Raw genomic sequence first — 17063 nt, 5'->3', positions numbered from 1 at the left:
ACAGACAACTCCACCCCAGTTCAGATTCCCTCTTTCTCTCATGCACATAGGCCCAGATTCTCTAAATTGGCAGCCACCTTAAAAGTAGTCACTGATCATATGTAGATGCTGGAAATGTAAAGTCAGGGCTTTCAAGGCCCACATTCCCAGCACTTACCTTTGACGTGAATCGCGCTTAATGCCACTTCTGGCATTAGCCAAGACTACAATGGCAGTAGGTGCCTCTGGAGGCACAATTCCGGTGCCTTGTGATTTCTCTTAAGTCCGTTTTTAAACAGTGTTTTGGACAGTTACGATGCCATTTATAGAATATGGACCTCTGGTTTCTCGGAATTCTACACGGAGGACTTGATTTTGCGGCCCTTATCACAAAAACACCAGAAATCATTGGCCCCAAGAATAACTTTCAGTACTGCAGAAAATTTCCATGTTGTCATTGGAAGTGTTTATTGTGATGACTTGGCGTGTGATTCAGTGGGTTTCCTAAATAGCAGTGCTGACTATGAAGAACCTTTGCAGTGTTTTCTAAAGCACTAACCTCATCTCAGTGGTAAGTCTTATCTCTTTAAGGCACAGGAAACTACCATCTTGTAATTTCAGGAAAAGCAGATTAGCATCGCGTATTGGTAATCTGGAAAAAAAATAACATCATAGTTTTAATGAGCAAAGAGGCAGTGAAATGGAAGCATTTTTATGGAAATTGTCTGTTTCCTCAGTGAAATTTATGTGCTTCTGAAAGGAACTCTACAGTTGATACATAGCTGTGTTTTACGTTCCTCCTTCTAGGGAAAAAGTGCAAATGAAAAGCTCTGTTTACTAAGCTGTATTAATACATATTGCCTAATGTTAATGTGATTTAACCCACATTAAATAACAAACCCCATTAATGTTGATGTACATTACTCTCCCGATATTCGCGGGGGTTCTGTTCCAGGAACCCCAGCAAATATCGAAAAACCACGAATACGGTTTTTCACCTGGGGAGGCAGGAGAGGGCAGCCAGAGCGCCGGCAAGTGAAGGAAATCACTCACAGTATGCTCCGACCGCCTCTTCCTGTAGTAAAGTCGGGCTTCACCAATCAGGAGCTGCTTTGACACGCAGGAAGAGGCGCTCGAAGAATGGCGCTCGGAGAATACCGCGAATGACCAGGTCCACAAACTCCGAATTCATGGGGGAACACTGTATTTAGACTTTCTTTGATCTACTTGTCCACAATAGATAGGAACTAACATAGTAAATGACAGCAGATAAAGACCTGAACGGTCCATCCAGTCTGCCCATTAAAAATACATCATTAGATTAACTTGTCTCTTCTTTGATATTTCTGGGCCATAGACTGTAAAGTCTAGTGTTGTCCTAGGTTCCAAATGCTGAAATTGCCATCTAATCAAGCCATTGTGACATCACTGCTGAGGTTGGCTCTTAGGCATTGGTGGAATGTGGCATTATGACATCACAGTCTCAGCTCTGGAATGTTGCTACTCTTTGGGTTTCTGCCAGGTAACATAGTAAATGACGGCAGATAAAGACCTGAACGGCCCATCCAGTCTGCCCATTAGTTATTTTCAGCTCCTGATTGATGAGGCCCGACTTTAGTACAGGAGGAGGTGGTCGGAACATACCGGGAGTGATTTCCTTCACTTGCCGGCACTCCAGCTGCCCTCTCCTGCCTCCCCTTCACAGTCATAAAATACCGCGAATGACCGGAACCGCGAATTCGCGGGGGAGCACTGTATATGTCCTTTTTCTATAGGAGTAGTTTCTGAGCTCCTTTGTTGGCGGTTAACATTACTGCGTGATTTTACTCCTTGAGCAGAACAGTTGTTTCTCGGCCTATTTGCTACTGGTGCCTCTACTTCACACATATTGGGTGGCTCTCAGTGCTTGGGCACTAACTGCAGGTGGAGCTAAGGAGCCCAGTGAAGTACAGCAGAGGCAAAAGGAAAAATCCAGAGTGGATTCCTTCTGCAGATGGCATGTGGCCACGGGGACACTACCCATCTGTCTAGAACAGGGGTGTCAAAGTCCCTCTTCGAGGGCCGCAATCCAGTCGGGTTTTCAGGATTTCCCCAATGAATATGCGTAAGATCTATTTGCATGCACTGCTTTTATCATATACTAATAGATCTCATGCATATTCATTGGGGAAATCCTGAAAACCCGGCTGGATTGCGGCCCTCGAGGAGGGACTTTGACACCCCTGGTCTAGAATGTCTCGCCTGTCTACTGGAAAAAAAGCTTCTTACTAGGGTTAAGTGCATCATCTCTTTTTAGGAAAACTTTTGCAGATCCGTCACCAGCTTCCTCCTACTAAAGTGCTTAAGCATTATGGTAAAAATGATGTAAAAATTGCACTGATTATATCTGCTGTTATCCATTGATCTGTCAATTAATAGAAATGAGCTTACTGTATGACTCATCTCCCTCTTTCTTGCTGGTCAACAACAGGCCTTCAGCAGGAAGTCTTTGGTGTGTGGAGTAAAGTCCCTGCTTCTTTGAGTTTAAAAAAAAAGCCATCAGATAACCATGTAAATTACATTTGAATTGTGTTTACGTTTGTTGCCTTTTTTTTTTTCCATTTCTGTTTTCCACTTTGCATCTGTTGAGCGCTTCATTTACTACAATATTGTTGGACTCCCGTCTCACTCTTTTTGAAGCAATAGCTAAATATGTTAATCTTGCAAGGATAGTGCACCACACAGCTTGCAACATTATTAAGAAAACTCACCGTTGTTTTCTTAAGTCTTCCTCTTTCTTATTCACAGTTGTTGCATGTACTGAGATGCCAATTACATCGAGGGTTGATTTGTAAGTCATGACAGCTCTTTTTTTTTTTCTCTCAAAAATGCACCAATACTTGAAATCTAATATACACATCTAAAAGTGCGTGACATGTACTATTTAAATTCTACTGTCTGTTATTTAAATCCATAAATGGTGACAGCCCAGCCTACTTGAACAACCGCCTAATCCAAACTACCACAACCAGACACAGGAGAACCCAGACACCATTCACACACCCTCCAATCAGAGACATAAAGTGGAAAAAACTGTACGATGGCCTTCTAGCCACACAGGCAGCAAAACTAGACCACCAACTCTCCAATCGACTAATCGCGACCCCAGACTACAAAACTTTCAGAAAAGAAATAAAAACCCTGCTATTCAAGAAATCCATGAAGACTAACACCGAATGAAACATTTAAATCCTCTGAAGCAACCCACTCTACTCTGTAACACCTCTGGACATGTCCAGAAATCTTCTTCTGTAATCTGCCTTGAACCGCAAGGTAATGGCGGAATAAAAATCACATAATGTATTGTAACATTGCCCCCAGATGAGAGATGAGTGCAGGCGTCTCTGGTAGGGGAGAAGCGAAAAACATGACATTTGAAATCATCGTTTTATTATGGCTTAGAGCAGGGGTCTCAAAGTCCCTCCTTGAGGGCCGCAATCCAGTCGGGTTTTCAGGACTTCCCTAATGAATATGCATGAGATCTATGTGTATGCACTGCTTTCAATGCATATTCATGGGGGAAATCCTGAACACCCGACTGGATTGCAGCCCTCAAGGAGGGACGTTGAGATCCCTGCTCTATAGCGACGATTCCAAATGCACCTAGCTCAGACATGGGCAACTCCGGTCCTTGAGGGTCGGAATCCAATCGGGTTTTCCCCCATGAATATGCATGACATCTATTTGCATGCACTGCTTTCAATGCATATTCGGGGGGAAATTCTGAAAACCCGACTGGATTCGGCCCTCAAGGAGGGACTTTGAGATCCCTGGCTTAGAGTTTACAATATGAACACCAAAGCACAAGTACGAACTGTTCAACTGTTAACATCCTTCAAAGTAGTCTCCCAGGTTGTCTTGTGTGTCATCCAGTTCGTGAGGGACACACTGTGAATGCACAGTATTACAAGTCATTTCTGCAGTACCACCTGCGTCGTGCAGTTCAGGAGAAATGTCCAGAACTATTGCACAATGCTATAATCCTACATGGCAATTTTTGGAAGGATTTTAACAGTTAAACATACTCACTCTCAAGCTGATTGTGTGCTTGGTTTAGTGAAACATCTAACATTTATTACTTGTTAATAAAACAATGATATTAAATGTCATGTTTGGTTTTTTTTTGCTTCTCCCCCTATCAAAGACCACTGCACTCATCTCTCATCTGGTGGCAACATTAAGAAGTACAGTGGAACCTTGGTTTACGAGCATAATTCGTTCCAGAAGCTTGCTCGTAAACCAAAATACTCGTATATCAAAGCGAGTTTCCCCATAGGAACTAAGGGAAACTCGCTTGATTCGTTCCCACCCACCCCCATCCCCCGAGGCCAGCGGCGTTTCGCTACCCCCCCAAGAACCGGTATTGCTCCCCACCGCTCATGAAGGCCCCCCGCGTGATCCGCCACCTCCCGCTCGTTTCGCCCCCCCCCCCCCCCCGCTCATGGCGCCCCCCCCCTTGATCCGGCACCCCCCACCACCACCACGACCACGATCCGGCATGCCCCAGGCACCCACCCACCCACCCAATCACATTCCTTACCCCCATTTGGCACCAGCACCAACGCACAGGACATACCAGTGCCCAAAGATCTGCCTTCTTCTTCACGCTGGACCTTGAGCATCTGCGCATGCTCAAGGCCTTTGGGTTCCCGTTCTCTCCGTGCCCCTCCCTTCCTATTTGTGCACCTCAGGCCATCTTTCTTTGCTGTCTAATCATTCCATTACCTTCCTCAGAAAAAGCATGAAGTAGTAGATTTTTGGTTTTTGTTTTTTTTTAAATGGAGAAAATTTTTCTTCACACAATGTGTAATTAAACTCTGGAATTCATTGCTGGAGAATGTGGTGAAATTGGTTAGCTTAGCGGGCTTTAATAAAGGCTTGGGGAAATCCACAGCTTATTCCTAGGATAAGCAGCACAAAATCTGTTTTACTACTTGGGATCTAGCTAAGAACTTGGAACCTAGGTTGGCCACTGTTGGAAACAGAATACTGGGTTTGGACCTTCAGTCTGTCTCAGTATAGCAGCTCTTATATTCTTATGTGAACAAGCTATTGTGACATCACTAATGAATTGGTCTCTCATGTATTGATGGAATAAGGCTTTATGACATCACAATCTGAGCTCTGGAATGTTGCTGCTATTTGAGTTTCTGCCAAATACTTGGGACCTGGGTTAGCCACTGTTGGAAAAGGATACTGGGCTTGATGGACTTTCGGTCTGTACCAGTATGGAAATTCTTATGTTCATTCTATAAATAGACACCAATTGTGCACTTAAGTTATAGAATAGCACTTAGGTGTGTGATTGGTGCTACCAATAGGCCTTTGCACGCCTAAGTGCTCTTTGCTAACATATGTACGAAAATTGCTTGGTGCAAGTGGGCGGAATATGGGCAGGTTATGGGCATGCCTCTGAGATATGCAAATTACATGCACTTAGGCGCCAACAGTTATGACTGCCATTGAGTTGGTGTAACTGTTGGCACCTGAGTTTAGGTGTTCCAATGCCAGCTTAGGCTAATATTCTTTAATGGAATCTTGACGCCAAGAGGCCATTCTAGAATTGTCTGCCCATGCGTCTAGTTTGTGTTGGGCTTGCTAGACAGATAAAGGCACCTTTTCTACATATGTTGTTTGGAAGTGTTAATGTGAAAGTTTTCTGGGGTTTGGTCTGGCGCAGGGTTCAAGATGTTTTAGAACTTGAAAACAAAATAACATATCAAATTATTATTTTATGTTCAGTGGCATTGCCTCACTTGGTGCAGGTGGGGAAGAATCGTGCTGTATTGTCTTTCCATGGTGATATTTTTCAAGCTGATTGTATAATATAATATTACACTGGCCTAAATATAAAATGACTATTTTTCCTCCTTTTAGAGCCATAATGAAATTTCATAGCATGAAAATGGAAGAGATCAACAAAATTATCCGTGATCTTTGGAGAAGTACTTACAGAGGACAAGGTACAGGAGGCCACTTTTCCAACACCCGCTTTCCATTTTTGTGAAATTCTATTCCTTATAAATACAGCTTTTTCCTGGAGGCTGTGCTTGATATGTAATAATGTGGTTTTTTTTAAGGATGGGGATTTTTTCTTAACTCCCCAACCTTCTTAATAAATCTTAAAATTGTAATGAAAATAAAAAGTAACTATATTGCTCCAGCTTGCCGGTCTTTTCCAATTGAAAATACCTAGATAAATCTGAAACGTTAATAAAGCTTTAATAAAATGAATCCCCCCCCCCTTCTTAAGGGAAAAGGAAGCGCTGTTCTGAGGCTTCAGCTTCTCTTCCACCATCCATCCAATTGAATCCCTTCAATTTTTTTTATTCACGGGATTCTTCATTAGTATTCTTGGGAACAGAGACCTAGATGTGATCATCTGCCATGATGGAAGATTTTTCACATCCCCTTCTTTGACTTTAGCCGAGGATGAATTGCTCCAGCTTGTCCGGTCTTTTCCAATTGAAAATACCTAGATAAATCTGAAACGTTAATAAAGCTTTAATAAAATGAATCCCCCCCCCCTTCTTAAGGGAAAAGGAAGCGCTGTTCTGAGGCTTCAGTTTCTCTTCCACCATCCATCCAATTGAATCCCTCCAATTTTTTTTATTCACGGGATTCTTCATTAGTATTCTTGGGAACAGAGACCTAGATGTGATCATCTGCCATGATGGAAGATTTCTCACATCCCCTTCTTTGACTTTAGCCGAGGATGAAAGTATTGATTCTTCCATTACTTCTTTAGCTAAGGGAGTGTTTTTAAAGAGAAGTACTTCAATCAAGACGGCATGTTTCAAGTTACTGATTTCTCCCTTTATTAGATATTGAATATATAGAAATCCGTTCTGATGCTGATGAGAACATGTCGACTGCAGATAAGAGAAGGACGTACAACTACAGGGTGGTAATGATAAAGGGCGGTGCGGCCTTAGACATGAGGGGGAGGTGCAGCGCTGGACAAAAGGTAATTGATATGCGTATCTGAAGTCACTTCTTTTCTCTCTAGAGCCTTTTGAGGAGTATTTGAGATGCGTCTATGAATTATACACTCCTGTGTGATTTTTGATTGTAATTTAAACACTGAAAAAATTGGATCGCCTCTCTCCGAACCCTTTACATCTAAACCATTTTGCTTCTTTTTTCTACCCCAGAAAAAAAGGAGAAACAGTCAAAAGTAGTTATTCTTACACAATGATTGCTTAGCTTGTTAAAGATGATGAAACTGAAAGCTTAAAATGCATGCATACTCTTGGCTATATATAAATCTTCAAGAGATAACCAGGAGAAACTGTCTTCACACCAAAGTAATGGCTGGCGGCCATTTCATTTCATGTCCATGCGATTTTCTGCTGGACTCACCGCCAGCCATTACTTTGGTGTTTAAAAAAGATCTTATAGTTAAATTTGGACATATGGATTCATACACCTATGGTTTTATCAGTTAACATCAAGACTCCTGAAGCAGACCTTTGTGAAGCCGAAACGCTATCATGTCGAGTCTGCTTTATTAATAAATGGACTGAGCACCATCTGGTCTCCTTCGTTGTTGTTTTCATCCATAAATCTTGCCAAATGGATCTAAAATTGTGCAGAGCTCAAGGAAGCTTCTGAACAATTCCAAAAAGGAGCAGAAGCTTTTGTTTTGGGGAGCACAAATATTCTGCCTATACCATTCCTGAATTGCTTAAAAGTAAGATGTCAAATTATTTACCGTCTAGGTCTCTATGTTCTGAGAACTCAGCGTTATTGAAAACAAATGTTAATCTAAAATATGCTGAGACCAATAAAATGGCCTTTTGCTGTGCGGGGGTCAAATTGTGGAATTTACTTGTCGGTCAATTACAAAAATGTCAGGACAAGAGTAATTTCAGAAATCTATTAAAAATGCAGTTATTGGTTAATGCATTTTTCTAGGAACTGATCTTTGCGATTGTTCTTTTGATGGGCACTTCACGTGATTTTCTGATGATTATATGTTAATGTTTGTTTGATTTTATTTGTTTTATTGAATTATGTATGTAATGATATGGAAACCGTTTAGGTTTAAATGGTATATACATTTTTAAAATAAAGATCTGAGCTAAAGCCAGAATTGAGCCCCCTCTACCCACCTCTCCCCATGTGAAAATTGCTTCCCAGTGGCAGTGACGGACTGCCCCAGGTGCCATCATCATAGGGGGTGTCAGCTCCTCTCCGCCACCCTCCCCCGTGTACCTTTTTAAAATGTTCACCAGCACAGGCAGCATCTTCCACGTTCTGCTTGCGCCGGCATTGGTTCCCCGCTAGTGTCACTTCTGGTCGTGGGACCAGGACGTGATGTCAGAAGGGAGCCGATGCTGGCATGAGCAGCGGGCATAAGATTCTGTTCATGCCAGCAGACATTTCAAGAGGTATGCGGGGGTGCTCAAACAACAGGGAAGAGTGAGGGGACGCATGGCACGGTGATGCCGGGCGACAACCTCCCTCGCTACGCCACTGCTAGTATCTTAGAAAATGAATCTCTTTTGAGTATAAATAGAAGCTATACTTATTTTTGTGATTAATCAGGAAACTCCCAAAAAGTGTAGAGAAATGTAAAGCCTCAAAGAACAAGCTTAGATGCTAAAGTAGGTCACTAATTTTCCAGACTCTTATCTGACACCTACGGAGTCCATTATTGCAAATTGTGTTATCTCAAGGAAATTCAGATTTCATTTACATTCAATGACAGTCATAGTATCCGTCCTTAAAAATGAATAGTATCTTTTCTGAGTGTGTCAGACCAAAGAATATTTATTTGGTAATTTGATATACCAAAAAGACATTATCTTATTAGTCATGTAATGTTTTACTACAGTCTTTACAGATCGCAAACAAGTTAGATCATTGGGGACTGTAGAGAGCAACTGAAACCGGAGTTTTCATTCCAGATAAAATTCACTGCTCAGTTTCAGTCAGAACCAAAATTGTCACTGCAAGCCTTCCCCCTTCCCTCAACAAAAGACTCATCCCCATAGCCCACCCACCAACTCCACACATACACACACACACACCACCCTTAGACCCTTCCTGTGCCTAACTTCAAAAAGCCCTGGTGGTCTTTTGGCCTCTTCAGGGCAGCAACAATTGTTCCTGCATCTGCTGGCTCCATTGTCAAAATGGCTGCCACAACTTCCTGTGGCAGTCTCGTGGTGGCCATTTTGAGATTGGAACCAACATGGGCAGGAGCATTCCCTAGTCACTCCTGCCTGTGCTAGTTCCAGCCTCAAAATGGCTGCTGCAACCTCCATTTTAACTACAGAACCAGTGGGGGCAGGAGTGACTTGGGATCGCTCCTGCCCTGAAGAGACCACTAGAACACCAGGGATTTTCAAAGGTAGGCCTATGGCGGTGTTTGTGAGCAGCCCAAGGAGATGGGATTGTGGTAGCACAGAGGGGTTGAGGGGGGTGGGGTGGGGAGTTTCTGTTTCAGCCCAAAATGCACTAAAGAATGGCCAAATCTGGATTTCAGAGAATTTATGGCACTGAAGCTAAAACCAAAACCAGAATCCTAGGAGGACTGTAAGGTGTTCAGGAGACCTATGTGAATTCTCAGTCAAGGTCATATCACTTTAGTCCTTTATTGGAAATTTTTATGGCAGAGGAATACTGTGGTATTTTAGGTTTCAGGTTTATTTAAAAATTTGATATACCGCCTTATCAAAATTTAAAGCGGTTTTACATAATATAAAAACAAAAAATAAAAAGGGTATGAGTTAAAAACAAATTAATATTAATATTACAAACAATCAAACGCACAGACAAACATCAACATACCGATACAAAATGGAGAAGGGTAAAATACATTTGTATTATGAGAAAGAGAGGGAAAAGGATCAAAACAAAAGGGAGGGGAACAGAAAATAAATAGGCTGGTACTTTGTAAAATAGGTTAAAATGATTAAAAAATAGCAAGGAACAAGTTTCCATTGCCGTCCTTAGAAGGACTGTTATACTCCAAATGCGTCTTTAAAAAGAAAGGCCTTTTTATCAAGTGATGAAATTTCTCTTATATAATTTGGTGCTGAGTTCCAGGTGGTAGGGGCCGTAACAGAGAAGATATTAGTGTGCATAGTGTTAATGTGTCTTAAAGAGGGAATGGATAGCAGGTTTTGATTAGATGAATGTAATGTATTTTAGTTTGTGTAATTGTGTGTATGAAGTTATTTGGAAATATAGATGTAGTTTGTGAACCGTTTTGAATTGACTATATAGTCATTGTAGGCGGAATAGAAATTTTTAATAAAGACAAAAGTTAATCCACCATCACATTTGTTGCTAATTAGTACTCTTGTCGAGAACTGAATAGAATTTGAAACTGTTACACTGTTTTAGCTATAGATGTGGTTCCCCAGTTTCCACCACAGATGGGTCCAGGCGTCCAAATGCAGACCATTTGCACATCGGAGGGGCCAGCATTGTAATGGAATGGCCACACAGACATGCCAACAGAGCAATGGGCACTGCAGTGAACTTCACGTAGAGGCTGCCACATGGACGTCTCACCAAAAACCCTTTATAATTTAGGGTGAGCCCTCCAGAACTCCCTCAAAACCTACCACGCTCGCCGGTCTCCCACCCCAATAACCTTATGGCTGCAAGTGGCATCTATATGGAAATAGAGTAGGATTTTGGTGGACTCACACTTTCCACCATAAATGTAGTGGTTAGAGTGGCTTATGGGCCTGGCTCCACCTCTCTGTGGTTCACTAGACCCCCCCCCCCAGGCTTTTTAAGACACTTGTGTGCAGTTCTACTAGGCTTTCCTATAGCAGATGCTACTGTTCTACAGAAAGGTATGGACTCTTTAAATAGGATATTTTGGGGGTGGGAGTGTGGGGGTTAAACCTTAATGCATGCAGTGGTCATCTGGTCGGTTTGTGCACCTTTGGGGGCACCTAAATGCATCTAAACCAGGTCTAACTCTGGGCATCTAAGTTCCATCTAGGACGTCCTGGGAAAACTTCAGTTATGGCTGTAAGATGTCCAGGTCTAAGCCTACCCAATGCTCATCCATAACATGCTCTGGACACACACTGCCTTAGAAGTCCTGCCGGACGTCCAGAAACTTGGTTTTGAAACTCTGAATATGGACGTCCCGGCTATTAGGACATCCAAGTGCCGACTCGTGTGGATTTTTGGGAAGTCTGGATATTTTGATTATGAGCCCCATAGTCAATAAATAGGGTCTTTGCTTTTCCAAACTATCACTTTGATATTTTTAGCAAATAGGGATCGCAGGAAAATTTTCTAAAAAGAGGAAACCATATACACCTCTGGCCGTTTTGATCGCTGCGGTCTTAATTTGAGAAACATTAGGAACTTAAGTTAGCAGATTAATAAACCTGGAGAGAAATTTGACTTTTACAATCTCTGGAAGGACTTGGTCACAAATGCAGTGCTTCACTGGATAGTGTAAAGCATTTTGGCCACATTTTGGACTTGGAGGGCCTCAGAAAAAATGGTTAATGTCTTATTAAAGAAATGACAATTTTGCATGAGGTAAAAACTCTTTATAGTTTATAAATCTTTCCTTTTGGCCAAGTCTTAATAATAATATTGTAATTTATAGCTAAAGAGACATATGGTCAAGAAACTGTTTTATTTTACTTTTGTGATTATGATAAACATACCGAGGGCCTCAAAATAGCACCTGGCGGGCCACGAGTTTGAGGTATCTTCAGTGCCAAAGGGTTTAACACAGACAATATTTGCATGAAATTAAATACTATAATGGTGAAATTCTGCTCTTTTGTGATCCCGTTGCATTATTCTACTATATTTGTAGGTTCTGGCCTCTTTGATTATCCGACTCGCCCTGGCAGAAACTTTCTGTCTCAACTGTGGTATCCTCGCCCTGGATGAACCAACTACAAACCTCGACAGAGAAAACATTGAATCGCTCGCACATGCTTTAGTCGAGTAAGTATTGCACATCCCCACCCCAACACAACGGACCAGTCAGAAATGGCCACTGTCTGCCACCATTTATGCTGACAGCCTCAAGCTGTCTTCCACCTCTTCATCAGTCCCATATCATTCAGCTTCATTAAAGTATCAGATATATCTTATTCAAATAAATCCTTGAAAATTTAGAATGTGAAGTGAAAAAACTTATCTGATTAATCATATAGGAGAGCCCCAGCCGACATAGCGTGTTTCGGTTGCTGCATAGGAATTCTGCTGCACGACTCCTATTCCGGGAAAGCCGCTTTACTCACATTACACCTCTCCTAAATTCACTTCATTGGCTTCCCCTCCATTTCCAGAAACAGTTCAAGCTCCTCTTTCCTTTTACTGATCTACAAATGCACCCACTCAGCTGCCCCTCACTATTTCTCTTCTCTTATCTCCCCTGTGATCTCCCCCTCCCCACGCTATAATAGTTATAATAATTAGAAGTTCAAAAAGGTTACTATAATAAATTTAAGGATGTGTGGAGACCATTATTAAAGTATTATAATGAATAATTTACACTTTTCCCAATTTTAATACTCATGTGGATTTGGGGTGAGGAGGGGGATTCTTGGTTTTCCACTAATAATATATTTATGAATGACATAAGATATTATTTTCATGTGGTATATTTTAGTTGTATATGAATTTGGAAGGGGGATGGGAGTTAAATCTTTTTGTTGTATGATATTGTAGATTTTCAAGTGATGTTGTACTATAATTGTTTGATATTTACTGTACACTTGATGTAAGTTATAAAATGAATAAAGAAATTTAAAAAAAGGAGTTACAAAGACTCCTGGGATACAGGTTGAAATCCCATCACTCATTCTGCTGCATTTTAATCAGTTCTGCTGACAACAGTTTGTAGTTCTTCCTTTATCTTTTTAGAAACTTTCACACACAATTGCATCGACCTGGCTATTCATCCTAGGGCAGGCAGTATACTTGTTTTCTAAAGTGCTGAATTGTAATTGTACTGAGGCCCTTTTTTCCGATAAAACAAGTTACTCTAGAGCAGGGGTAGGCAATGACGGTCCTCGAGAGCCACAACCCCGGTCAGGTTTTCCAGATTTCCACAATGAATATGCATGAGATTAATTTGCATGAACTGCTTCCATTGTATGCAAATCAATCTTCTGCGTATTCATTGTGGAAATCTTGAAAACCCGACTTGGTTGTGGCTCTCAAGGACCAGAATTGCCTACCTCTGTTCCAGAAGATGAAAAGCTGAGTTTTAAAGCCAGGACCTTTGTTCCGTAGGATAATAAAGAGCCGTTCACAGCAGCGCAACTTCCAGCTTCTTATCATAACGCATGACGAGGACTTCGTGGAACTGCTGGGCCGTTCAGAGTATGTGGAAAGTTTCTACAGGATCAAGAAGAATATTGACCAGCGCTCAGAGATTGTGAAATGTAGCGTTAGCTCTCTGGACTCCTACGTTCATTAAAGCCCCGAGACCCGGGGGTGCAGGTGTGCTGGCAGAGGAATGCTAGCAAACTCCAGGGGCAGGAAGGAGTCTGTTCTCAGAGTTAGCACAAAGCTTTGTTTTTTTTCTATCTGTGTCTTTAAAATAAAAATAAAACAACTTCCTAGCTAATTGGTGTTTGGGGATTTTCTTTTTCTGATGTAGATTGTTCTCTTTGACTTTGCTAGCATTTCATATTCATTTCTTTTTGTCTTTTTCCCCAAAGAGAGAACCAACAAAGTTTATCTGAAAAATATAATACACTAGCTGATGCCCCGGCGTTGCACGGGTATTTCATTATAGCAATAACACTGTAAATGGATTCAAATAAAGATACTTTATAGTGGTGAATGAAATTATGAAATTATTTTTTTACAGCTTAATAAAAAGTACAATATTAAAATTATAATGTGAAATATTTGACAAAATGAATACAATACAACTAACGCAAAACGTGATTATAAACAACAATTTTAGTTTCACCTCCTGGAGCAAGAACATATAAATTCTTGGGTGAACCCACCCTTGAGCAAGCAACATAGAGTTGTGGGCCGCGAGACCCCCAGAACATATCACCCCAGGTAGTGAGGGATCTGCATACCAAGTTTCGTTCAAATCGGTCAAGCCGTTTTTGAATTACTGTGAGAATGGCAGCTTTTTACATTTTTTCCATTGACATGAATGGGTGAAATCTGATTTTCTGTTTGTAGCTCCGCCCACGTGTGCAGGTGGGCCGCGAGACCCCCAGAACATATCATCCCAGGTAGTGAGGGATCTGCATACCAAGTTTCGTTCAAATCGGTCAAGCCGTTTTTGCGTGATCGCGGCACATACACACACACATACATACACACATACATACCTCCGATTTTATATATATATAGATTACAGAAAAGCATAACTTTGATAATAAAACTGATCTCTAGATCATAGCATGTGTTGGTGCCTGTGATATGAGGACTTGGCCCTGATGTGATAAACACCACTGACATCTGAGGTGACAGAGCCAGAGGGATACTGGGATGCAGAGGGAGAGATATAACAAGCAGAAAAAAAGGAAGTGATAGAAGAATTCTGAAGTAGAGAATGACATGGAGACAAATTTTTCCTTGGTCCCACGAGAACTCATTTTCCCGTCCCGGCAAGTTCTTTTCCTGTCCCTGCCTCATTCCTATAAATTCTGTCCTCATCTGCACAAGCCTCAAACACTTTAAAATCATAAGTGTTCGAGGCTTGTGCGGTTAAGGCATCAGGTTCACGGCAGAGCAAATCAGGGCAGTAGAAGGGCACGAAGCAGCGTGTGTAGAGTGCTGCGGCTGCTGCTAGAGGCTAGAGATTTGTCGGGACTGTGGGAAGGGGGGGGGGGGCGGCAAGGGACTAAGGGTAGCGACCAGACTGCGTGAAGAGAGGGTCAGACGGGGTTTCGGGTGCGCCGGGGGAAGGGGGCGATGACGACGATCTGCCTTACACAGAAAGGATCCTATGCACACACGCGCGCCTGAAACCGACTCCTGGCAGCCGCCGCTCCACACCGCCGCGCGGGCCTGAAACCAACAGCCAAGGGCATCCTGGAGTCCTTTGTAGCGCATGCACACTCTTGCCGCCACAGCCCGACAGATCAGGGATCAAGGAACATGCGGCGAGAGTGCGCATGCACGCTTAGCGTTTTATTATTATAGATAGTCTCTTGAAATAAATCTTCATGTGCTCATAGAATAGTCATTCCCAAAGCAACCACAAAGAAAATAATATATATTTTTTAAAATTGCCTTAATCCCTTTGATCTTGCCAGTTTCAAAAATGGCGTTTTTTTCAATTGCTTACACTTTTGAAACTAGCAAGATCAATGGGATTAAGGCATTTTTGAAAAAGGGATGGTTAACAAGACTAAGAATGTGAATGTTATAATAAGAACATAAGAACAGCCCAATGGTCCATCAAGCACAGTAGCCCGTTCTCACAGTGGCCAATCCAGGTCACTAGTACCTGGCCAAAACCCAAGGTGTAACAATATTCCATGCATATTCCAATCCAGGGCAAGCAGTGGCTTCCCCCATGTCTTTCTCAATGTCTCTGCATCGCTCAATGATATGACCTCACCTTGAGTATTGCATTCAGTTCTGGTCTCCTTATCTCATGAAAGATATAGCAGCACTAGAAAAGGTTCAAAGAAGAGCGACCAAGATGATAAAGGGGATAGAACTCCTCTCGTATGAGGAATGACTAAAAAGGTTAGGGCTTTTCAGCTGAGGGGAGATATGATCAAAGTTTCAAGTTTATTAAGATTTGTTATCTACGCAATATCATATACTTCAATGGGTATAACAAATTTTTTTTTAAATAAAAATTAAAAAATGGGGAGGACAAAACAAGATATTGTAAACAAATTATTTACGTTCTAATACAAACTGGTACAAAAGGCAAGGAAAGAAAAAGAAACATTTAGGGAAGAACACATATGGTGGGAGCACATAACCACCAGTCTACAAAATCCTGAGTGGTGTAGGACGGGTACAAGTGGATCGAGTTTTTTACTGCATCGCCTCCTTTCCTCTTCCCTGCAGGCTGCATGGAAGGGAGAGGACAGAGCGGAATGCCACCGCTGCACTGGAGTCTGAAACGAAGGGCTCCTTTTACAAAGCTGTGATAGCGGTTTTAGCGCAGGCTTAGCGCACGCAGAATTGCCGCACACGTGCTAGACCAGGGGTCTCAAAGTCCCTCCTTGAGGGCCGCAATCCAGTCGGGTTTTCAGGATTTCCCCAATGAATATGCATGAGATCTATGTGCATGCACTGCTTCCAATGCATATTCATTGAGGAAATCCTGAAAACCCGATTGGATTGCGGCCCTCAAGGAGGGACTCTGAGATCCCTACTCTAACGCGCGCGCTAAAATCGCTATCGCAGCTTAGTTAAAGGAGCCCTAAGTGGTGGAACAGCATTGCACAAATTAAACCCTGCTTTTACCGTATAATTCACTGTCCATTCACTTGAAATCCTCTCTTTTACTAGCCTCTGATGCTGGTTGTGATAAGAACAGCATTTTATCTTTTCTTTCTACATTTGCATTTCCAGTCATCACATATGATTTCTTCCTTTACTCATGACTATACAGTTAACTCAGCTGTGATCTGGTATTTGGATAAATGTTGAGGTTTTTGCATAGCCTACACCTAATGTAAAAGGTTTTGAGTACAGGCTCTCCATAAGACAAGGAATCCAAGGAAAGCTCTGGCCCCTTTAATTAATAATAATAATAATTTTATTTTTGTATACTGCCATACCACATAGTTCTAAGAACATAAGAAGTTGCCTCCGCTGAGGCAGACCAGAAGTCCATCTCGCCCAGCGGTCTGCTCCCATGGCGGCCCATCAGGCCCATTGCCTGAGCAGTGGTCCCTGACTAGCTCTATAACCTATCTCTACTCCTATCCCTTAACTTACCTCTACTCCTATCCCTATAACCTACCTCAACACCTAACCCTATAACCTACCTCTACACCTATCTATACCCATCAATCCCTCTAGGAACCTATCCAAACCTTCTTTGAAGCCCTGTAACGTGCTCCTGCCTACCACAGCCTCCAGAAGCGCGTTCCATG

At 42.1% G+C, this 17063-nt stretch overlaps 1 protein-coding gene across 4 annotated transcripts in view; it reads left to right on the top strand.

The window, feature by feature from the left end:
- Positions 1–13594, top strand: part of RAD50 (RAD50 double strand break repair protein) — a 62164-nt gene extending 48570 nt beyond the window's left edge. For all 4 annotated transcript variants that reach the window (XM_033927379.1, XM_033927376.1, XM_033927378.1 and 1 more), the window contains 4 exons: positions 5896–5981; positions 6843–6985; positions 11828–11961; positions 13258–13594. In XM_033927379.1, coding sequence (XP_033783270.1) covers positions 5896–5981; positions 6843–6985; positions 11828–11961; positions 13258–13444 — 550 coding nt within the window. In that variant the 3' untranslated portion in view covers positions 13445–13594. The remainder of the gene's footprint in view (positions 1–5895; positions 5982–6842; positions 6986–11827; positions 11962–13257) is intronic.
- Positions 13595–17063: the final 3469 nt, after the last annotated feature.

The sequence above is a fragment of the Geotrypetes seraphini genome, chromosome 18 (assembly GCF_902459505.1).
Source record: "Geotrypetes seraphini chromosome 18, aGeoSer1.1, whole genome shotgun sequence".
NCBI classification, from domain to species: Eukaryota; Metazoa; Chordata; class Amphibia; order Gymnophiona; family Dermophiidae; genus Geotrypetes; species Geotrypetes seraphini.
Note: the sequence above shows the minus strand (reverse complement) of the source record. Positions and strands in the feature narration are given on the sequence as shown.